General features: G+C 43.8%; 1 protein-coding gene across 1 annotated transcript in view; it reads right to left on the bottom strand.

Annotated features, from left to right (window-relative positions):
• Positions 1-25,051, bottom strand: part of COL24A1 (collagen type XXIV alpha 1 chain) — a 331,418-nt gene that overhangs the window by 91,435 nt on the left and 214,932 nt on the right. Inside the window, 5 exon segments of the mRNA XM_021090341.1 lie at positions 17,719-17,810; positions 17,941-17,994; positions 19,227-19,280; positions 19,624-19,677; positions 24,078-24,131. Of these exon segments, the coding sequence (XP_020946000.1) occupies positions 17,719-17,810; positions 17,941-17,994; positions 19,227-19,280; positions 19,624-19,677; positions 24,078-24,131 (308 nt within the window).

Below are 25,051 nucleotides of genomic sequence, written 5' to 3'. Positions count from 1 at the left end.
TCAGAAGGCGCCACTCTCGTTCACACGGCTCTTGCACACGGCACTGTAAGCTCCATGACAGCAGAGACCTTGTCTGTTTTGTTCATGGTTGTAACACGAGTGCCCAGAACTGTGACTGGCATAAAACTCATGCTTAATATTTAATAAATGAATAATAGAACGCATGCTCAGAGTGGAAAATGCTTAGACAGTAGCCAGTCCCCTTGGTATTTATTATAAATAAAGAATGCCTTAAAGAACACCTGCTGTCTGCCGGAAGTAAAACCAAAGTTCGTGAATAAAAGGCGAAGGGTAGTGAGAGGTTTTTATACTACGTTTTAGCTTCTAGGAAATGGATGTACCAGGAACATTTTCACAGTAAACTTCTGCACATATTTAAAAAGCTCATTATGTGTGAGAAAGGGGTGGCCTGTGTACTATACTGCACTTTTTCCCCCTACCATTATAATCAGAAAGATCTCCCCTGGTCCTTTTGTTCACATTTATTTTCTCTTTAAAGACAGTTTGTTTTTCTTCTTGGGTAGTAGTAATGGTAAAATTCCACTGATATTAGGCTGGTTTGTTTTACTGCTTGTTCCGAAATGCACAAGTAATGTTTTGCTCCAAAACGTTGACTTTGACAAGTTAACATGACCCACTGCAACCCGTTTGTGTATTTAGAGGCTTGCAGGGCAGACTGGAAAAAAAGCAACAGTTTCTACCATGTGCCTGTTTTAATAGAGTTCTTCAATGATTACAGAAATAGGAAAGCTTTTAAATAAATGTTGTGTTAACGGAGAACAGCTGGCTTGATGTTCAGCCCGCTTATGACACAGAGGAAGTAGCTGAGAGTCCCTATTGATTACTTTAAACTTTGTCAGAGTAGCTGTATTGTCTCAGAATTAACACATCACATCTGTTTTTTAAACACAATTTTACTGAGACGTCATGGATGAATCTGTTTGAAGCGTACAATTCCCACAGCTGTCCACCACCACCACAATCAGCTTTAGAAGCAGTTTTAATCCCCCCAAAGAAGCCCAAGATCACGAAGACTTACTCCTGCATCGTCTTCTAAGAGACAGCTACAGCTTTAGCTCCTACATTTAGGTCTACGACCCGGTTTGTATGGATTTTTGTGCATAGCACGGGGAAGGATCCAACTTAATTTTTTGCATGTGAATGTCCGATAGTTCTAGCCCCATTTGCTGCAAAGACCACACTCTACCTCATAAACAGACTAGGTACATCACATGCTTTGTAAGTCACATTCATGTTGTCAATTTCTTTTTCCTGGAATTTATTTTATCCTTCGAGATAGCCAGTCATGCCAGACATTGTTAAACAAAGTCTGGAAATTACAGAGAGGATTCCGTCAGAGACGATGTTTGCTTCTGCTTGAAACCTTTCAACAGGTTTCATAAGAGGTTCTTCATGATCTGCTTCCTACCTGTTCCTCAAGCTCATCTCAAACGACCTGTCGCTATTCCCTATGCAGCCACGGCCTCCTTTCCGCTTCCGGAAAGTACCTAGATGGTTCTCCTCTCCGGGTCTTGGTCGTGGCTATTCCGTCTGTCTTGAAGGATCTTCCAACGTTCTTCACATGACTGGTTCCTTTTCATCCTTCCCTGGTTCCTCCATGACTGAGGACCAGCTCAGTCCTCCCCTGTCTAGAGAAGCCTTTCCTCTCTGCCCCAGGTGCAAACAGCTTCCCTACCCTTAACTAGTTGCCCGGCCTTCCTGTGACCAGCTGTTCTTTATCACCGGCCCCTGTACTTTCATCACCGCGTTTGTCCCAGCCTCACACCCCGCGGTGATCCTGTCTCCCGTCCGTTTTCTCCACACTGTTATAAAATTTGAGACCAGGAACCCTGATTATCTTGTTCCCCCTGTGACCCCAGTGCTCGGCAGAGTTCATGGCTCAGAGACTCACAAACTTCCCTGAATTAGTGAACGGACAAATATATTTTATATAGTCTCAGTCTGCAGACTAACTAAAAATTTAGAAACATCCAAACTAATGCTTTTTTAAAGCTCTTTAACCTTTCTTCTCAAAAAATCTGATAGAGAAGCTAAAGTGTTTGTTGACTAGATAAGCTCCTGTGTTGACTAGATACACAAAGGGTGTTTTCTGGCTCAAGTAGGACTAGAAGGAACACAGTCCCACCCACCCAGCATCCTCCTCACGCAATCACCTTGGGGTCCTGCCGAGCTCCAAACCCTTGCCTCTGTGCCCCGTGTAAACTGGGAAGCCAAAGAATGACTCACCCAACAACGCACAGCTCTTTAGAATGTTTAGTGCTCTTTAGAGCGGAGGTTTGGACGCCTTCTATTTTGTGTTGCTTTACAAAACAATAGTTCAGAACAAACAAGCCTAAAGCCAGAGGCATAAGAAGCACTGAGATAAACCTTAGATTATCTTTAGATAAAACTTTACTCCTTACTGCCACTGATCTCGACGTTCAAAAATGATTGTTTCCCAGGGTTTCCAAGGAAAGTTTCTCAGAAATGAAAGTCATGTGTGTCCCTCATTCTTTTCTCATTATTGATATTCCTCTCATCTTTTGACTAAACTTTTACGATTTTATTGAAAACGCCTCTTGGAAAAGGGTGCATTATTTTGTTTCATCTTCTCTTAAGGTATCCACCTCTAGTGAATATCATACCACACTCAACAGAAAACTGACCCTTCGGTCAGTCCAACCGAGCTTTGTCCTCCCTTTTCCCTCCCTGATGAATGACCTCAGTCTTTATTTATTCATTTATTTTAAGGCCACACCCACGGCATACAGAAGTTCCCAGGCTAGGGGCTGTGTGTGCGACCTACACCACAGCTCACGGCAATGCCATATCCTTAACCCACTGAGCGAGGCCAGGGATCGAACACGCATCCTCATGGTTCCTAGTCGGGTTTGTTAACCATGGAGCCACAAAGGGAACTCCATGGATCATTAAATTGTTTTGAAAAAATATCCCTTTTTTTTTGAGTTTATGAGCTAAAAGGCATTTAAAATTCCAAAGAGAACAACAAAACGATTAAAAAAGAAATACACATGTGCTGTTGCTATAAAAGGCACCAAAGACGTGCCCAACACAGGATTGTTCCCGGAAAATCATGAAGCAGACGAGATCTGTGTGTATCGCTTCTCCACATCTTGTTTTGAGCCCTCTTTTCACCTCCGCTCTGCCCATCACCACCTGTCATGCTCTCTCACCCCTGCCTCAGATTCCTGGCCACGCTGTTCTGCAGCATGGGCGGGCCTTTCGTTTTCTTTAGTTCTGTGCTCTCTCCCCACCAACTTCAGGGTTCTTACTTAGGCAACTAGGTTAGTTGACTGAAAAAAATCCATGTAACCTTACTAATAACCGTTAATGACTTTCCTAGATAAAGTGAATTTGATAAAAATTCTTAGGAAGATAACCACACTCTTTTGGCACTTGTTACTTGGCTTCTCTTTGGGTCCAGTCCTGGGGAGTCCTCTAAAAACTGAAAACTACCAGGAACCAAGAAAGGCAACAATATAAGCCCAAGAGGTGAGGATGAGGGCGTGGCTCACAGCAACCTGCACTGAGAGCTTAGTGGACTACGTTCCTGCTAGTAACAGCACCTGAGCAGAGATCCCAGCCAGTGGTTCTGCCCACATGCGGAGCTTAGCTGCTGGCCCTGTCTGGCCAGGGAGCTTGGTTCCAGTTTTGCATGATGTGGGTCCCCAGCCAAGCGGTCATACCTGATGCTGAGCCTGTTATATGACCCCATCTGGGAAGGGAAGTACATCTGCAGCCCTGTTCAACAGCTAAGCATAGACTCCCATCCTGTGACCAGAAAGTCTGGCCACAGAACTCAGGCAGCTGGGGAGTCCATACTACACCCTTGCTTAGGCAGGGAGCCAAGCTAGCTGCCTTCCCAACTGCTGAGCACAGCCTCTGGCCTCTCATGACCAGGGAACCTCACCAGTGACCCAGGGCATCCTGAGAGCTCAGTCTAAGGCACTTCCCGGCTGTGCAGCTCAGCTGACAGCCCTAGCCAGCATCAGACTTTTACCTACATCCCTGTCCACTTATTAAACATGGCCTGTAACCTCATTCAGGCAAGGCAATCCCACCCTATTATGAAACACTGTCTACGAGATGAGCTGGAGGCCCCACTGGACCAGAAAGCCTGGCAAGCTCCATGGAAGAGCACGGCCAGTGCCCTTACTGATCACAAAGCAGTCTGCAACTCTGCCCAAACCTGGGGCACAGCCGGCAGCTCCACTCAACTGTTAAGCCATGTTTGTGGCCCCATCTGAATATGGAGTTCAGTCAAGGCCAAATCCAGCTAGAGAGCATAACACGAGGAGGCCTTGTCCAATTGCAGAGTCGAACGACTGGTCCCGTCCTCCCAAGGAGCACAGCCTGAGACCATACCACACCCAAGGTTAGCTACAGAACCCGGTCTATAGCCCCATCCAACCGTGAAGCCCAGCCAGCGCACCTACCCAACCAGGGTGCCTATTTCGGTTGGCAGCTGGCCAACCAAACTGAGGAGACCAGCCAGTGGCAACCCTCTCCTTGCCTCAGAACATAGGGAGGTACCTCATGAAACTGGAGATCCCAGCAGTAAGCTGGGCCTGCCCCAAATGCTCCAAGCTAACCCGTCCAGCTTCCTAAGCAAAGCAGTCTGATGACGTTCTTTCCTTGCCTAAACAAACCCGTAAATTCTCGAAGAGGAGATCGCTTACTGAAACGTGCAAATACCAGCACAAGGATACTATGATCATAATAATCAGATAAACATGACAACACCAAAGGAAACTAATAAGGCTTCAATAACTGACATTAAAGAAATGGAGGAGAAAGGACAAGATGGCGGAGGAGTAGGGGGACACGCTCGCCCTCTCCCACAAACACAACAAAAAAAGCACATCTACAGAATAAATGACTTGCACAGAACAGCAACCAATCGCTGGCAGAGGAACCTAAACTCCAATAACGGCAAGAAGTTTGTGACATTACTGGGCAGAACGGGAGAAAAGAGGAGAGTGAGAGAAGGTGAATCCGAGCGGGACGGGCGCTCCCGAAAGGGAACTGCGGAGGAGAAAGGGATCCCGCACCCTGGAAAGTCACCTACCAGGCGAAAGATCAAACAAACCGGAGGAATCCCCAGATGCAGAGAAGAGTGTAGCAGTAAGTCGGAGTACAGAAAAACCGATCAAGAACCCAACGGACCATCTGAACTACGGGCACAGTCACCAAAAATTGAGACGCCTGGGGGGGGGCACCACGGTCGGAGGTAGTCCAGGAAGGGGGGACGGGGGGGGGCACGAGACTCCACCAAAGTAGTCCGAGAGGAGCAGGGATGCCTGGGTGGGGCTGGGCACCAGACCTCGCCCGAAGGAATCCTGAGAGGCCGGATGCTGGGGGCTGGGCACCGAGACCTCTGCTCCAGAGGTTAGTCCCCGGGCTGGGGGGGGGGGCGAGCGGAAACTGCTTGGGAGGTCTAGAAACCATTTGACGGGGCAGAGACTGCCTGGGAGACTAGAAAACAAAGCTGTCACAGAGGAAGAGAACAATACTCTAGGGGCGGGGAAGTGGAAAGCCGCATCAGAGGGAACCCGGGAGAAGAGCCTGGTCTGCGCCCCTGCTGGGGAGGGGAGAGAAGAAGGGGTGGGTCCCCATAGAATACCCCCCATGCTAGCTAGCTGAAAGCTGTGCTTCCCAGTGCATCCCCTCCCCCCACCCCCGCCACCCCCTATGCTCTCACCGAACCTGGGGCTGCCTGCCATCCAGGAGGCAGCAATTGCCTGAAGCCTACCACCGCAGGGGCTCTCCCTGCACAGGCCTGCTTGCCCTTTGGAGGGGCTACACTTCTGCAGAGTAGCACCAAACACCACCAGCCCCCGAGAAAAGGCCTGTAGTCCAGAAAAGCTAGAACAAGCCTAGCCAGGCCGTAAATAGATCGGCCTAATTCTCGGACGGTTTTTCTGAGTCGGGCTGCCCCGGGGAGGAGCCTCTTGGATTTCCAGTGGCTCTGCTACCCGCCCAAGCCCCAAGGGGGTGCTGAGACCTAGTGGATCAGCTGCATAGGACGGCCAGCTCCAGGCAGGACCCCCTGCAGCCCAGAAAAGCTGCAACAAGCCTGGCTGAGTCAGGAAAAGATCTCAGACGGTCTTTCTGAGTCGGGCTGCCCTGGGGAGGAGCCTCTTGGGTTTCCAGTGGCCCTGCTACCCGCCCAAGCCCCCAGGGGGTGCTGAGACCTAGTGGATCAGCTGCATAGGACTGCCAGCTCCAGGCAGGACCCCCTGCAGCCCAGAAAAGCTGCAACAAGCCTGGCTGAGTCGGGAAAAGATCTCAGACGGTCTTTCTGAGTCGGGCTGCCCTGGGGAGGAGCCTCTTGGGTTACCAGTGGCCCTGCTACCCGCCCAAGCCCCCAGGGGGTGCCCCACTCCTGTGGAATAGCTGCTCAGCACCACCAGCCCCCTGGAAGAGCCCCTGCAGCCCAGAAAAGCTGCAACAAGCTTGGCCAGACTGTGAAAAGATCCGCCTACATTCTCAGGCTGTCCTTCTGAGTTGGGCTGCCCTAGGGAAGAGCCTCTTAGGTTCTCAGCAACCCAGATAGCTGCTCCAGCCCCCAGGGGGTGCTTCACTTCTGAGGAACAGCTGCCCAACACCGCCAACCCCCTGCAAGAACCCCACAGCCTAAAAACACCAGAGCAAGCTCTGCATGACCAAGTGAAATCTGCTACCATCGTGGTGTGGACCTCCCAGTCCTGTCTGACCTCAGGAAGCCCTCCTTTGCTTCAAAGAAACACTGTTAGCCCCATCAACACTCCAGAAAAGCCACACTGCCTCAAAAAAGATTGACCAACAACGCCAGCCCTCAGGAAATATTCCAAGGCAGTGACAAGGCAAACACTGCCCGATAACGGAGAGTATAACTCCCTCAGGAGAAAGAAAACAACAAGCAAGATGAAGAAGTGAGAAACCACCCCCAGTCAAACCAACAGGAGAACTCACCTAAAACAGTCAGCAATGAAACAGATCTCTGCAGTCAGACAGACCTGGAGTTCAAAAGAGAAACAGTGAAAATACTGAAGGAATTAAGAGACGATATGAACAGTAATGCAGATACCCTCAGAAAGGAACTAGAAAATATAAGGAGGAGCCAAGAAAAACTAGAACATTCACTTGCAGAGATGCAAACTGAACTAAGGGCAGTAAAAACCAGAATGAATAATGCAGAAGAATGAATCAGTGATATGGAAGATAGAATAATGGAAACCACTCAATCCGGTCAACAGACAGAAAACCGAATCAAAAAACTGGAAAGCAATATAAGAGACCTATGGGATAATATAAAGCGGGCCAATCCACGCATAATAGGAATTCCAGAAGGAGTAGAAAAAGATAAGGGAATGGAAAATATATTTGAGGAAATGATCACTGGAAACTTCTCAAATCTAAAGGATACTGGGTTCAAGATACAAGAAGCACAGAGGGCCCCAAACAAACTGAACCCAAACAGACCCACACCAAGACATATCATAATAAAAATGGCAAAAGTTAGTGATAAAGAGAGGATCCTAAAGGCAGCAAGAGAAAAACAGAATGTTACCTACAAGGGAACCCCCATAAGAATATCAGCTGATTTCTCTACAGAAACACTACAGGCCAGGAGGGAATGGCAAGAGATATTTAAAGTGCTCAAAGGAAAAATATGCAACCTAGAATACTCTATCCAGCAAGAATATCATTTAAAATAGAAGGGGAAATAAAAATTTTTTCCAACAAACAAAAACTTAAAGAATAGCAACACAAAACCCAGGTTAAAGGAAATATTGAAAGGGCTTCTCTAAACCAAAAAGAAAGGAAGGAAAGGGAAGAAAAAAGAAAAGAAAAAAAAAAGAAAGAAGAAGAGGAAGAACTAGGACTGAGGAAACAGCAATCAGAGAGCAGTCACTCAAATAAGCCAGCATACAGATTTAATCATGAACATGCTTCAAACAAAATAAAATTAAAAAGAAAAAAATAAAAAAGAGTCATCAAAACCATAAAATGTGGGCAGGGGATGTTAGGAGGTAAATAACCCTTTTTGTTTATATGTATGTCTCTCTTCTTAATTTTAATATAGTAATGAAGTGTTTGAACTTACAGGACCATCAGGCTAAACCACACAATTATGGGAAGGGGTTAGCATACTTAAAAAATAGGGCAACCACAAGCCAAAACGAAATATTGCATTTGCAAAAAATGAAAAAAAAATACACTCAAGCAGATAATAACAGGAGACCATCCAACCAAAAAAAAAAAAAGGAAGAATGGAGAACCATAGAATCAACTGGAACACGAGGTTCAAATGGCAATAAATAATCATCTATCAATTATCACCTTAAATGTCAATGGACTGAATGCCCCAATCAAAAGACACAGAGTGGCTGAGTGGATAAAAAGGCAAAAACCTTTAATATGCTGCCTACAAGAAACTCACCTTAGGACAAAAGATACATATAGATTGAAAGTGAAAGGGTGGGGAAAAATATTTCACGCCAATAGACATGACAGAAAAGCAGGAGTCGCAATGCTCATATCAGACAAAATAGACTTTAAAACAAAAGACATAAAGAAAGACAAAGAAGGACACTACTTAATGATTAAGGGATCCATCCAAGGAGAGGATGTTACTATTGTCAACATATATGTCCCAAATATAGGAGCACCCAGATACATACAACAAATATTAACAGACATAAAGGGAGATATTGATGAGAATACAATCATAGTAGGAGACCTTAATACCCCCTCACATCAATGGACAGATCCTCTAGACAGAAAACCACTAAAGCAACAGAGATCCTAAAGGAAACAATAGAAAAGTTAGAACATTCTCAAGAATCGACCACATATTGGGACTCAAAGCTAATCTCAATAAATTTAGGAGCATAGAAATTATCTCAAGTATCTTCTCTGACCACAATGCCATGAAATTAGAAACCAACCATGGGAAAAGGAAAGAGAAAAAACCTACTATATGGAGACTAAACAACATGCTACTAAAAACCCAATGGGTCAATGAGGAAATCAAAAAGGAAATTAAAAACTACCTTGAAACAAATGATAATGAAGACACAACCTCTCAAAATCTATGGGATGCTGCGAAAGCAGTGCTCAGAGGGAAATTCATAGCAATACAGGCCTTTCTCAAAAAAGAAGAAAGATCCCAAATTGACAACTTAACCCTCCACCTAAATGAATTAGAAAAAGAAGAACAAAAAAGTCCTAAAGTCAGCAGAAGGAAGGAAATTATAAAGATCAAAGAAGAAATCAATAAAAGAGACTCAAAAAACAATAGAGAAAATTAATAAAACCAAGAGCTGGTTCTTTGAAAAGGTGAACAAAATTGACAAACCCCTGGCTGGACTCACTAAAAAGAGGAGAGAAAGAACCCAAACGACCAAAATTATAAATGAAAAAGGAGAAATCACAACGGATACAGCAGAAATACAGAAAACCATAAGAGAATACTATGAACAACTGTATGGCAACAAGTTTGACAATCTGGAAGAAATGGACAATTTTCTAGAATCTTACAGCCTGCCAAAACTGAATCAAGCAGAAACAGACCAACTGAACAGACCCATCACTAGAAATGAAATTGATGAGGTCATAAAACCATTCCCTACAAATAAAAGTCCAGCACCAGATGGCTTCACAGGTGAATTTTATCAAACATATAAAGAGGAATTGGTGCCCATCCTCCTTAAACTCTTTCAAAAGGTTGAAGAAGAAGGAATACTCCCAAAGACATTCTATGAGCCACCATCACCCTCATTCCAAAACCAGACAGAGATACCACCAAAAAAGAAAACTATCACCCAATATCATTGATGAATATAGATGCAAAAATTCTCAACAAAATCTTAGCCAACCGAATCCAACAACATACCAAAAAAATTACACACCATGACCAGGTTGGGTTCATCCCAGGTTCACAAGGATGGTTCAACATACGCAAATCAATCAACATCATACACCACATTAACAAAAAAAAAGTCAAAAATCATATGATCATCTCAATAGACGCAGAAAAAGCATTTGACAAAGTCCAACATCCATTCATGATCAAGACCCTCGCCAAAGTGGGTATAGAGGGAACATTCCTGAATATAATCAAAGCCATTTATGATAAACCCACAGCAAATATAATCCTCAATGGGGAAAAACTGAAAGCCTTCTCACTCAAATCTGGAACAAGACAGGGATGCCCACTCTCACCACTGCTCTTCAACATCGTTTTGGAAGTCCTAGCCATAGCAATTAGACAAACAAAAGAAATAAAAGGCATCCATATAGGAAGAGAAGAGATCAAACTGTCACTGTATGCAGATGACATGATACTATACATAGAAAACCCTAAGGACTCAACCCCAAAACTCCTTGAACTGATTAATAAATCCAGCAAAGTAGCAGGATATAAGATTAACATTCAGAAGTCAGTTGCATTTCTGTATACCTGCAATGAACTATTAGAAAAGGAATACAAAAATACGATACCTTTTAAAATTGCACCTCACAAAATCAAATACCTCGGAATACACCTGACCAAGGAGGTAAAGGACCTGTATGCCGAGAACTATAAAACTTTAATCAAAGAAATCAAAGAAGATGTAAAGAAATGGAAAGATATTCCATGTTCCTGGATTGGGAAAATCAATATTGTAAAAATGGCCATACTACCCAAAGCAATCTACAGATTCAATGCAATCCCTATCAAATCACCCATGACATTTTTCACAGAACTACAGCAAACAATCCAAACATTTATATGGAACAACAAAAGACCCAGAATCGCCAAAGCAATCCTGAGAAACAAAAACCAAGCAGGAGGCATAACTCTCCCAGACGTCAAGAAATACTACAAAGCCACAGTCGTCAAAACAGTGTGGTACTGGTATCAAAACAGACAGACAGTCCAATGGAACAGAATAGAGAATCCGGAAATAAACCCTGACACCTATGGTCAATTAATCTTTGACAAGGGAGGCAAGAACATAAAATGGAAAAAGAAAGTCTATTCAGCAAGCATTGCTGGGAAACCTGGACAGCTGCATGCAAAGCAATGAAACTAGAACACACCCTCACACCATGCACAAAAATAAACTCCAAATGGCTGAAAGACTTAAATATACGACAGGACACCACCAAACTCCTAGAAGAAAACATAGGCAAAACACTCTCTGACATCAACATCATGAATATTTTCTCAGGGCAGTCTCCCAAAGCAATAGAAATTAGAGCAAAAATAAACCCATGTGACCTCATCAAACCGAAAAGCTTTTGCACAGCAAAGGAAACCAAAAAGAAAACAAAAAGACAACTTACAGAATGGGAGAAAATAGTTTCAAATGATGCAACTGACAAGGGCTTAATCTCTAGAATATATAAACAACTTATACAACCCAACAGCAAAAAAACCAATCAATCAATGGAAAAATGGGCAAAAGACCTGAATAGACTGTTCTCCAAGGAAGAAATACAGATGGCCAGCAAACACATGAAAAAATGCTCAACATCGCTGACTATAAGAGAAATGCAAATCAAAACTACCATGAGATACCACCTCACACCAGTCAGAATGGCCATCATTAATAAATCCACAAATAACAAGTGCTGGAGGGGCTGTGGAGAAAAGGGAACCCTCCTGCACTGTGGTGGGAATGTCAACTGGTACAGCCACTATGGAGAACAGTTTGGAGATACCTTAGAAATCTATACATAGAACTTCCATATGACCCCCAATCCCACTCTTGGGCATCTATCTGGACAAAACTCTACTTAAAAGAGACACATGCACCCGCATGTTCATTGCAGCACTATTCACAATAGCCAGGACATGGAAACAACCCAAATGTCCATCGGCAGATGATTGGATTCGGAAGAAGTGGTGTATATACACAATGGAATACTATTCAGCCATAAAAAAGAATGACATAATGCCATTTGCAGCAACATGGATGGAGCTAGAGAATCTCATACTGAGTGACATGAGCCAGAAAGACAAAGACAAATACCATATGATATCTCTTATAACTGGAATCTAATATCCAGCACAAATGAACATCTCCTCAGAAAAGAAAATCATGGACTTGGAGAAGAGACTTGTGGCTGCCTGATGGGAGGGGGAGGAGTGGAAGGATCAGGAGCTTGGCTTATCAGACACAACTTAGAATAGATTTACAAGGAGATCCTGCTGAGTAGCATTCAGAACTTTGTCTAGATACTCATGATGCAACAGAAGAAAGGGTGGGGGAAAAACTGTAATTGTAATGTATACATGTAAGGATAACCTGACCCCCTTGCTGTACAGTGGGAAAATAAAAAAAAATATTAAAAAAAAAAGAAATGGAAATCTATGAACTGTTTAACAAAAAATCCAGATTAATCCTCTTAAAGAAATTAAATGAATTTCAAGAATACACTGAAAACTAAATGAAATTAGCAAAACAATATATGAATAAGATGAGACGTTCAACCAGGTAAGAGAAACTATGAGAATAAACAATGAAAAAACCCCTAGAGATAAATAATACAATGACTGAAGAATTCGATAGAATTTCAACAACAGATTTGATCAAGTAGAAGAATCAGTGAACTCAGATAAACCATTTGGAATTATTCCAAGGGGCAAAAAAAAAAAAAAAGGATGAATGAGGATGAAGAAAAGACTATGACAGGCATGAGGCAGCATCAAATTTAACAACACTGTGGGGCCACCAGGAGAAGTAGGAGAAAAGAGGAGAGACAGTCTTTAAAGATTTAACGGCTGAAAACATTTCGCACTTGGGGAGAGAGCCTTCCAGAGTTTTGAGGCCCAAAGGACCCCAAATAGATTGAGCCCAAACAGAGTTGTTACCCTATACAGTCAACCCTCAGTATCTGCGGCTTCACATCCAGAGTCACCAATCATTGATCAAAAACATTCACAAAATCCAGAAAGCTCCAAAAAGCAAACCTTGAGTCTTCCATGCACTGCAGTGGTCCACTTGGCGTTTACATTGTATTTACAAGCGTTTATGCAGCAGCTACATTGTATGAGGTATGAAAAGTAACCGAGAGGTCATTTAAAGACTAGGGGAACGTGAGTAGGTTAGTCAGATGCAGATACTATGCCGTTTCACCTGAAGGAGTTAAGCATCTGCAGATTGGGTGCCGCGGGAGTCCTGGAACGAATCCCCCATGGATACTGAGGGATGACGTTAAGGATGCTAAAATTACAAAAATTTTGTCAAAAGTCAAAAACAAAGAGAGAATTTTAAAAGTAGCAAGAGAAAAGCAAGTTATCATAAAGTCCTAATAATACTAAAAGTTGATTTCTCGGCAGAAATTTTGCAGACCAGGAAGAGAATGCAATAATATCTCCAAATGTTGAAAGAAAAACCCTGTTAACCAAGAATACCATAGCCAGAAAAGCTGTCTTTCAGGAATGAAGGAGTGATAAAGACCTTCCCAAACAAGCAAAAGCTAAAGGCTTGTTATCACTAAACCTGTCTTACAAAAAATGCTAAAGGGCACTCTCTGAAGCTGCCATGAAACAATGCAACAGTCTGAAACATAAACGTGTGACACTCCCCGGGGGTTCCCGTAAATGTACATTCAAATCCGGATTCCTCAACACTGTAATGGTGATACACAGACCACTTTTACAATTCCAGTTTAAAAGTGATTACAAAGTGCGTTAAATAACCCTAACTACATTAAATTCCACAGATAAACAACATAAAAGATCACACTGCAACATGGATCCAAAAGGTGAGGAGGAAGAGGTAAAAGCACAAAGTTGTTCTACGACGGCAAAGTTGAGCTGCCATCAGCTTAAAACAGGATGTTATAATTATCGCATATTTTATACGACCCACAAAGGAAAAACATGTGCAGATTTACAAGATTATGATCAAGAATTCCAGGCAGAGTGCGGCAAAAAGCGATAACATCATCCAGGAACAGCAACAGAGGACCCACTGAAGCAACGGTTTAAAAAACAACCGGTAAACAACAAACAAAATAGCAATTGCAAGTCTTTATTTATCAAAATTACTTAATTGTAAATGGATGAAATTCTCCAACCAAAAGACACAGAAAGCGTGAAAGGATTTTTAAAAAGAGACCCAACTTATGCTGCTTACGAGAGGTTCACTTAAGTTTTAAGGACAAAGACTGAGAGGAAAGGGATGGGAAAAGATATTTCAACCAAATAGTAACCAAAAGAAAGCAAGAAAAGCTACACTTATATCAGACAAAATAGATTTTAAGCTGAAAACTGTCACAAGAGACAAGGAAGATCATTAAATAATGACAAAAGGGTCAATTAATTACAGATAATAGTTGTAAATACTTATATACCAAACATTGGGGTACTTAATATATAAACCAAATAGTAACAGCAATAAAAGGAGAAATAAATGGAATACTGTAATGTTAGGGACTTTAATATCCTACTCTCTGAAACGGCTACATCATCTGGACAGAGAATTAATACGCAAGCAGAGGCTGAACAATACCACAGGCCGAACAGACCTACGAGACCCATGAAGGACATTCCACCCAGCAGGAGGACACGCGTCCTTCTCACGTCCACGCAGAACATGTTTGTAGACAGATCGTATGTAAGGCCACATACAAGTCCAAACAAATTCAGGACGGCAGAAATTACATCAAGTATCTTTTCCATCTGCAACGGAAAAGATAGGAAACTAGAAATCAACAACAACAGCGAAAAGCTGTGAAACTCACACATACATGGAAATTAAATAATATTCCCAAACAACCAATGACGAAAGAAGAAATCAAAAGAAAAATTACAAAAAACCTTGAGACAAATGAAGTGAAAATACAACATACCAAGGTTTATGGGATGCAGCAAAAATAGCTCTAAGAGGGAAATTTATAGTGATGAAGTCCACGCTGTTACACAGAGAAAGATCTCAAACAAGCAACCTATCAGGCCACTTCAAGGAAATGGAAAAAGAAGAGTAAGATAAGGCCACAGCTCGCAGAAGGAAGGAAATAATGAAGATTAAAGCGGAAATAAATGAAAGAGGGAATAGCAAATCATAGAAAGGATTAACAAAACTGAGTTAGTCTTATAAATGATAAACAAAATTGAAAATCTTTAGCTAAACTCACTGAGAAAGAGGATTCAAATAAAGTCAGAAATTAAAGACATAAAGGAAACCACTGAAAGAAGAAGGGTCATAAGAGATTGCTGTATGTAATTATTTGGCAGCAAATTAGAAACCTAGATGAAAAGGGAAAATTCCAAGAAACACACTATCTGCCAAGACTGAATCGTGAGGAAATAGAGAGTCTGACTAGATCAATACTGAGTAAGGAGACTGAAAAATATCTCAACAAGAAAAGCCCAGGACCAGAGGGTTTCACTGATGAATCGTCTTGAACGTTTAAAGAATTACTACTAAATTTTCTCAAATTCTTCCAATTCTGAGGAAGGAATACACCTGAAGTCATTTTACAAGACCAGCATTGCTCTCTTACCAAGCTAGATAAGGGCACTACAAGAAAAGAGAACTGCAGGGCAATATCCCTGACAAATACAGATGCAAAAATTCTCAACAAAACACTAGCAAACTAAATTCAGCAGCATATTAAAAGGAACATACACTCTGATTTGGTGGGATTTATTCCAGGCTGCAAGGGTGACTCAAAATCTGCAAACCAGTCAATGGGATGCAACACAGGCACAGTATTAAAAAAAAAACACACACACACTGATCATCTTGAAGATGCAGGAAGGAATATATCTCAGAGAATAAAAGCCGTCTGTGAAAAATCCACAGCTAACATCACTCAACAGTGAAAGGCCGAGTTTTTCCTCTGAGATCAGGAACACAGCAAAGACGCCGGCTCTCAGCCCTCCTACTCAGCAGAGAACTGGAAGTCCTAGCTCGAGAAACTGGGCAAGAGCAAGAGATCAAAGGCACCCCCGTCGGCAAGGGAGGAAAAGGGCTCTGCAGACGGCACGACCTTACCACGCAGGAGACGCAAACTGGACCACGGTTAGAATAGTAAGCGACTTCAGTAAAGCTGCGGGATACAAAACGAACCTCAAAACTCGGTCATATCTCTATGTACTAACAACAAATTATCTGAAAAGGAAATAAAGAAAATCATGCCATTTGCAATTTTAATGCATTAAAAACAATAAAATACTGAGAATAAATACAATCAAGGAAGTGAAATATTTGTACCCTGAAAACTACAACACCCTGATGAAAGAAACTGAAGAAAATACGAATAAATGGAAAAACAGCCTACGTTCACAGACAGGAGAAATTAACACTGTTAAAGCGTCCACACTATCCAGAGCCATCGACAGATCCCACACAATCCCTACCAAGATTCCAAGGGCATTTCTCACAGAAATAGAAAAAAGCAATCCTAAAATTTGCATGGAACCTGAATAGCTAAAACAATCTTGAAAAAGGAGAGTCAGAGGCGTTACACTTCCTAATTTCAAACTGTATTAATACAAAACTATATTAACTGAAATATTATGGTGCTGGCATTAAAAGAGACATATAGACCAAGAGAACTGAATTAAGAGCCCAGAAATAAACCCAGGCCTACAGGGTCAACTAATATTTGAAAAAATGTGATCGTGTGTGTGTGTGTGTGTGTGTGTGTGTGTGTGTATCTGTGATTATACATATATATGGTCACATTTTATATACACACATATATAAAAATTCAGATCACACTATATCTATGCAGTTGTTAAATATACAATGGACTCTCATTCAGTCATAAAAAGAAGACACATCTGCCATTTGAAAAAACACGGATGGAGTTCCCGTCATGGCGCAGCGGAAACGAATCTGACTAGCATCCGTGAGGACGTAGGTTTGCTCCCTGGCCTCCCCCAGTGGGTTAAGGATCCAGTGTTGCCGTGAGCTGTGGTGTAGTCGCAGAAGTGTCTCGGATTCCGCATTGCTGTGGCTGTGGTGTAGGCAGTGGCTACGCCTTTGATTCAGCCTTTAGCCTGGGAACGTCCATATGCTGCGGGTGTGGCCCTAAGAAAGGCAAAAAAACAAAAAACAAAACAAAAAAAACCTTGAAACATGGATGGACCTGGAAAGCACTATGCTGTGAAGTAAGTCAGAGACTGTGTATCATCTAAAAACCTCAGCAGAATTCACAGAAATAGAGGAGACTGGCATTGCGAGGGTGGAGATGGGAGGTGGCCAAGGCGCCAAGGGCACAGCCTCCCAGTTACCAGGTGCAGGAGTCCTGGACGAAGAAGGCCTAAGGCACAGCACGGCGACCAGCGACTGAGCGCTGGCTGCTAAGAGGGTAACCCTTAGCACTCCTCACCACACACGCACAAGGTAACTAGGCGAGGGGGTGGATGTGTTAACGACACTCAGTCTGTGATCACTTAGCAACGCGTGTGTACCATACCAACGTGGCACGCACCTTACACTTAATAATACGTCACAGCTCGATAAAGTGAGAGAAGCAAAGAAGGAGCTCAGTGGCTGTGTGACACATGAGAAAACGTTTCCCTGGATTTTGGGAATGCTGACAGTCAGTCCCTGGTCTGTCTCTCACTCGAGCCACAGAGCCACACCTTCAAATTCCCAGTGGACACATGAGGGGGTCAAGAATGTATATGTGTGTGTGTGTGTGTGTGTGGAGAACCGAGGTACTGAGTACTGAATCCGCAGCACTCACCGCGGGGCCCGTGGCCCTGGTCGGCCCGAGGGCCCCACACTCCCTGGCAGCCCCGTCTCGCCGGTTTCTCCATCCTCTCCAGGCAGTCCCCTTCCTCCTGGGCTCCCCTGAAACCCAGGACACAATTTTAAGAATGGGAAAGCAGTGAAATGATGAGACCACAAAATAAGCAGATTTTTGTTGTCACATAAAGAGCTATATGTGATATTTTAATCACAACATTAAAAGTGTAATTACCTTCAATCCATCTTTTCCTTGGAGGCCTTCTTCCCCAGGAGCTCCTGGTTCACCCTATTCAGTAGCAGAAACACTAAGCTTTATTATTTTGCTAAATCATTTATCTGTAGTGTTTCCCCTGGCGTCTACACACCTGGCAGGTCTATGCACAAAGACTCCTGCTTCTACTTTATTTCTAAGGTGTATTTGACAGCATAACAAACACGATTTACTGCCTGGAAGAACTCCGAAGATGATTTAAAGAGTCACAGCCTGTAAATTCAAATATAAGACGGTCCTAGAATGCTCATAACTTCTAGATAATTAAAGGAAATATATGTTTATTTGGTAGCTTGGGAAATTTCTACAGCTATACCTAATGTTCCTCAGTTCAAAGACTTTAAACACCGAATCTCCTAAGATTACGGTATCTTGCCATTCTCAGTGTACATGGATGGACACAGCTGAACGCAGTCACGCATTCTCCCTCACAGGGAGAGGCCGCTCTCCAGCCCGGGGTGTCTTCCAGATGCAGAGCTGGCAGAAGTGAGAGAGCCACGTGCTATGAAGCTATTAACGAAGTCCTGGCTCTCCTGCCCTGGACCCATTTACAGCTACGTTATCAGGGCATCTTCACAGCTGCCCCACTGCCCCACCACTGACACTTCCATTGCCCTGACCTCAGACTGCCTTCTCCTCTGAAAAAAAAGGGAAAACGAACAAGAAAGAAATCAGATGCAAATATATCTCCCAATTTTGCATTTTAGTAAACAAATGTCTTAAAATTATCTTGGGGAAGAAACTTACCGCAGCTTAAATCAACCACTGCCTACACGAGAATAAATTTTGTAAGCTATCTCATTACAACTGTCTACAGTTATTTCCTTGAATCTTGTTAACTTTGCATGACTCTAGTTTTCAGCTATTTTCCTAAACACAGAACAGGCTTCAATCTTTTATCTGCCTTGTTAGGTCAGGAACGAGCAGGAGACATGATCGCTAGTATTTGCGAATTTCTTCGTCACACTAACATTAGTGGCAGTCGCAGTAACGCTACACACTTGGCAAGGATTCTGCAGAGTACACTTGATTATGAGAAAAGGATGTACAGGTTAGGGCTCTCAATGCTACTAAATTACAGGGTGAACAGGGTTTAGCATGCAGCTTTCGAGAAATCATGAAATAAAAATAAATGTTTTCCATAATGCACCAGAAAAGTTTATTATGCAATCTTTGAAGTGTGGGCTGGGTTTGGAGTCTCTAAACCAGGTGGCCAGAGCATTAACACGTCTCCAGCAGGCACGTACCCGTAACCCTGGCTCCCCGGAAACTCCAACACCGCCTGCAGGTCCAGCATCTCCCTGAAGAAACAAAGGGAAAGATCAAACTCTTTTCTGCCAAAGCTACGTCTTTAATAGTTAGGAGGGTTTATCGTGAAGACAGGGATTCCAAAACACTATTTTTTTTTCCACTTTTCTTCAGATTTTTATTTATAACATTTTGCTTTTCCATTTTTATTCGCTCCATATATGTGTGTGTATATACATACATATCTCCGTATTGATACAAACAGTATTTTTTCTGACTCATCTAAGAGTTTTTATCCGCTGTCCTTCACCTGCTCCCAAGACGCTGGGTATTTGCTAAAATTCGGCAAACACGGGGCAGTCAATGAGTTGAGCAAGTTCCTGTTTAGGACGTTACCTTTGCACCCGGATCGCCCTGCAGACCGGCTTCTCCCTCCACACCTGAAGGTCCCTACAAGAGATGATTGGACACGGTGTTTGCACGAATTCCTTCACCCGCATCAAGGCAACCGCGACCTCGCGAGAAGATGGAAGTAATTTTCAACCCGAGGATGAGAAATCTATGTCCAGGAAAAGATTTTTGCTGCCCCTTTTTAAACTTCAGGGCATACGACCAGGTAATTTCTAGGGCCTTGGAATAGTTCTAATGCCAAAGCAACGTCACCAGAAATCAGGGCTTTTTAGATCAGTTCCTTCTAATCCTTCAGCTCGCCCTTTAATCCGGGTCAAAGACAAACTACTTCCTGTTCGCTCTTCTCATTTACACCCTCCTGCTCCTACTCTTCTCTGGGGTTTTTTCTTTTCTTTCTTTTTTTGTCCTTCTGTCTTTTTCTAGGGCCGCACCTGCGGCATGTGGAGGTTCCCAGGCTAGCGGTCTAATTGGAGCTGTAGCTGCCGGCCTACACCAGAGGCGCAGCAACGCGGGATCCGAGACGCTTCTGCGACCTACACCACAGCTCACGGCAACGCCGGATCCTTAACTCACTGAGTGAGGCCAGGGATGGAACCCGAATCATGGTTCCTGGTCAGATTCGTTTCCACTGCGCCACAACGGGAACGCCCATTCTCTGTGGTTTTACTTTTGCTTCTTCCTATCCATTTTTGATGATCCTTCTGGAATATGCTTCCTGAACAAATTCTATTTATTAGTTTTATAAAATCTATCACATAAAGAAGATGCAAATTTTAAGAGATTTCCCCCTTTCATGGGTGAGTCCTGATGGTAAGTTCTTGGTTCTCTTCATCTTGAAAACACATCACTTCTTGCAACCTCTGGCTATTTATAAGGCTGGAGCTCCTATAATTGCTGTTGCATGTTGGTTTTTCTTTCCCCCCCTAGATATTTGAGCATACTACGCATGCTTCTCCCTTCCTCTCTCTCTCTCTCCTCTCACTGTGAGTGTGCGTGTATGTGTGTAGTGTATCTACACTCACATACACAGTTATAAACCCGTGCCTCTGCACTGCATAATCCCCATGTTTTTGGAGTACAGGGATAGTTTAAAGAATTAACCTACAATGCCACTTGATCTAAAGTTTCCTGTTTGCATGCTATGTCTTTCAGGGATTCCTCAGTAGTTCTGCTCCATGGGTGATAATTTTCCTTTATTAAGGAAGATTATGGCGTTATAGTATTTTAAATGAGAAGTTCAGGTTTCCATTTTGACGTAACTTTCACAATATATATTCACTTGGCTTTTTTTTCAAAATGAAAGCTATTCATGCACAGCAGCGCAGAGAGACTTATACTGAAAAGCCCCAGCCCTGCTCCTCAGAGGTAACTGCTTTATGAAATACGTTTTGATTTTCGTTCTCCTAATGGTTATTTCCGTAACCAAGAAATCTACCTTTCCTGCTTGATGTACTGTCATGCTAAAGTCTGTGTTTCCTATACTCCGTCCATTTTTACCATTATGTCACCAACTATTTAATGGTTACATTACTTACAAATTTCTGCAGTTACCTTCGCGCCTCTGCTGTCACAGAGGCGGTGTGGTCCAGCACGACGACAAAGCACTAGGAGGCGAGACTGCCTGGGTTTCCACTCTGCCCCGCAAAGTACAGACTTGAACATCCTAAGGCTAAAACTCTCTCTCGGGACTGCTTTGCATCAAAACTGCCTTTCGCCCTGAGACCTCGTCTGGCCCCCGTCTCCCCTGACCTGTGAGCTCCCCTGTGCTTCCCTGATTCTGAGGACACATCCAAGAGCTCATCCTCTGATCCCCGAGGCGCGTCTCCCCTCCGGCCGTCCGGATCGGCGCTTTCAACCGCGTTCTCCGCGTCGACGCCCAGTTGACCATCACTGGGAAACAGCACACCCGTGCAGAGGGCGTTGCTGCCCGCCGAGAGGCCCAGTGACTAAGAGGAGGGCTGCAGAGGGTCACGCCGCCTGGACTTCTCGGGGCCCTGCCACCGCCGCCCTCCGTGCTCCGGAACAAGCTCCTCAGCCAGGCCCGGCCTCGGCTGCCTCACCAGCAGAGTGCGGATGAGAAGGGCATGCACCTCCCAGGGCACGGTGGAGCCCAACGACACGGCGAGACGCACAGAAAGGCCTCTGCGATCGTCGCCTCTCACTAACAGCATCGCCAGGAATGTGACGCGAACCCGGCTCCCACTTCAGCCCGACTTTCGGGAGGCGCGCCCTCTGCTTTGGCGACGTCCTTGGCCGCGCCCTCCCCGCTGCCTTCAGCTCCTGGTCTAAACCAGCAGAACCTCCTCAACGGATCAGCTCAACTCCTCCTCCACATCACAACAGAAGTCTTACCTCCTACTCTGTTCAGAAAATTTTCAGCTTACGAGGTGGGGCTTCTCTCAGCTGCCTCTCGGCCCAGAGCACGTGGCGCAGTAAAGGTCAGCAGCACTGGCTTTTGAATCCGGTGTGGATCCAAAGCCAAGGTCTGCCACCTGTTAGCCATTCACCTTATGGCCTTAATCTCAGTAACATCCTTCCTCTCTGGGCTCAGGAAGGGTGTTGGCATCCATGCTGCTGTAGCTGGAAATCCGGAAACACCTGCTGGCCTCTCCTTCCCCCTTGCTTCCCACATCCCCCCAGTACACAGGCTCGGAGAGTTTATGCCACAAGCACTTCTCGAGTCCACCCTGCTTACTGCCCCGACCTCTCGGCTCGGACTCCACCGTTCTCTGCCTGGCGAAGGCATACATGCCTGCACTCTGCCTTCTCAGCTACGTCCCCATGAGGCTGCCAAAGTGACCTTCCAAATATACAAATCTGACTTAACCACTGCCCTGTGTCTGCCTCGCAATGACTGCCTATAGGCCATTAGAGAAAAAGTTAAAGCTTCGTAACAGTCTACAGGAGTTTTCCTTTGATCTAACCATTCCTCTTGAATTTCATCTATTATCACTCTGGTTTTGACTCCAAGCATCAAAGAACCTACCTGCCTCGTGTCTGTATGTTGCTACTCATACGGTCCCTCGTCCTGGATTGTCTTATCCGCTTCCCTCTTTTCACATGGCTACCCCTACTCGTCCCTGAAAACTCGCGACCCTCCCCCAGCTTCACACAGACAGGTCTCTTCCTCCTTACCCAGGTAAGGCTGGTGCCCACTGCTTTCTCCTTATAACGCCCTGTGGATACCATCCCTGGGTCTAACTGATGGCAATAAAACGATCCTTTGTAGGATTACTTTCTGGCGTAGATAGAAACTGCTAGAGGAGGAAGGGGTTCTACGTCAGCCATCCTTGTGTTCCCAGGGGACAGGGTGCACAGCAAGAAAACACGGAACTTCAAGCAGGTCAACAGACCTGGAGCACACGGAGGGAGGAGACTTTTTACCGCAGGGTGACTGAGCAGGTCTGCGGAGGTTGGAACGTGAAACACTAATGTAAAAGCTGGCATTTCATGAAAGGCTATGAGAGTCACTCGAAACCTTCAAGGACAGCGATGACATGGCGACAAAAGCTAACGAGGAACGGCAGCTGGAGGAGACACGGAGCAAGAGCCGATGGCCGGAGCACCGGCAGCAGCGCGTGAAGAAAAAAGGCAGACTTGAGACACTGGTGGGAGTTTTTTCAAAGGGCAAAGACGGCTGACTGGACAGGACGAAGGAGGAAGAGGAGTCGAGAGGGACGCTCGGGTTGGGGGTACTGGCCATCATGGGTATCTTTCAGTGAGATCAGAACAAAAAGAGGAAGAATGGGGGAAAGGGATGGATTTGGTTCAGATATTGTGAATCTGAGATGCTTGTAGGATATCTAGGAACGTACATAAAAGACGACAGGAACTCAGCAACTGGAACTGGAGAGAGGCCTGAGCCAGAGCTACCAGAGTCCTGCTGGTAACTGAAGTCGCTGTGAGAATATGACTGGGGGCTAAGGCAGAGCACGGATGGGGTCACACTGGGACAGAGAAGGCCAATTAGAAGGGACAGAGCAGAATCACGAGAGGGGAGTTTCACAGAAGCCAAAGGACAGGAGACTGTGACTTTCCGAGGCTCAAGTTAACAGACAAAAGCAATGAAGTAATTGGGTTTTAGAATTACAACAAATACGGTTTATTATTCGAACATACACCCTCAATAAGAGTCATTTTCTGATGCTCTTCTACAACGAAGGGAATGGCTGTCAAAGTTAAATCAGTGAAGGGCAAGTTTTATTCACTTTTTGTTCTGTCATTTAAACAAACTGTTAAGAGAACTTTGTATTAAATTAGGTTCGTACAACATTCAAACCTGCTTTTAATGGAGACTTAGGTTTTATTTTCTGAATACTAAACACTATAAAGTTACTCTTCAAAATATAGATCTAGTATATCAACTTTACCTTAGAGGAGTCCTAGAAAAAGCAGTGAGTGTTGATGAACTAACAAGAAAGAGCCACAAGAAAGACTACCTCAGCACCCGCCTCTCCAGGTGGTCCCGCATCACCTTGCAGTCCTCGAGGGCCCTGTGTTAAAACACAATTTAAGGTCTAAGAATTAAAATTTACTCCATGTTTCAACTGACATATGCATATAAGTATCTCATATGTAATATATAATACATTTATCAATGTATTACTTTACTCTTTATATAAACAAAACTAAATCTTCAGTTGACTCATCTTTTTTGTTAATACTAGTAAGTTTTGTTTGGATTCAAAAGAAAAAGAAGGAAAGGAAGGGCAGTGCCTTCATTCGTTCAATCCCTAACTCATTCATTTATTCAATAAACATCGAGCACCTAACAATTACGAAATATTGTGCTCAGGGCTTTCAAAGTTATCTTATTAAATAAGTACAATTACATAGTTGCTTAACATTCCTGAAAAATACATAACAAACAAAATAGCATTTTTGAAGAAGCAAATATATGGTCTCTAATGAAATAAAAATATGCTAGAGTTTGCCTGATGTCATCCTTTATCAAGTAGTGAATCCAGCTGAACAACTGCTCTGTTTTACACAAACAGATATGACAGGGGCCACTCGGGACGGTCACGAAGCTGCAGCAAGATGCACAGGGGACCTTACGGAGGCCTTTTCCCGGTCACACTGGAAAGTAGGATTATAAGTAAACGAACACTGGATAATGAGCTTACCGCCTCAGCATCACTTGCTAAACCTAAAGGATCTTTGTGTGTGAAGTTTTTAACTGCCTAGAATTATTTTAGATGGATTAGCTTTTATGCAGCCACTACAATTTAGTGCCGTTTGCCCAGCCCTCCAAACAGGCTGTTCGTGCTTTCTGGTTTTCTCAAAAGACAGTACAAACAGGTGTTGTTTTTAGATTCAGAAAATAACAAGATACTTATAATTCTATGAGATTATACTCCATCACAGTTTTGTGAGCCCCTCACTTTTAAAAACGTATTAATGGGGAGAAAAA

Source organism: Sus scrofa, chromosome 4 (assembly GCF_000003025.6).
Source record: "Sus scrofa isolate TJ Tabasco breed Duroc chromosome 4, Sscrofa11.1, whole genome shotgun sequence".
Classification (NCBI taxonomy): Eukaryota; Metazoa; Chordata; class Mammalia; order Artiodactyla; family Suidae; genus Sus; species Sus scrofa.
This window is presented reverse-complemented; position numbering and strand designations above follow the sequence as displayed.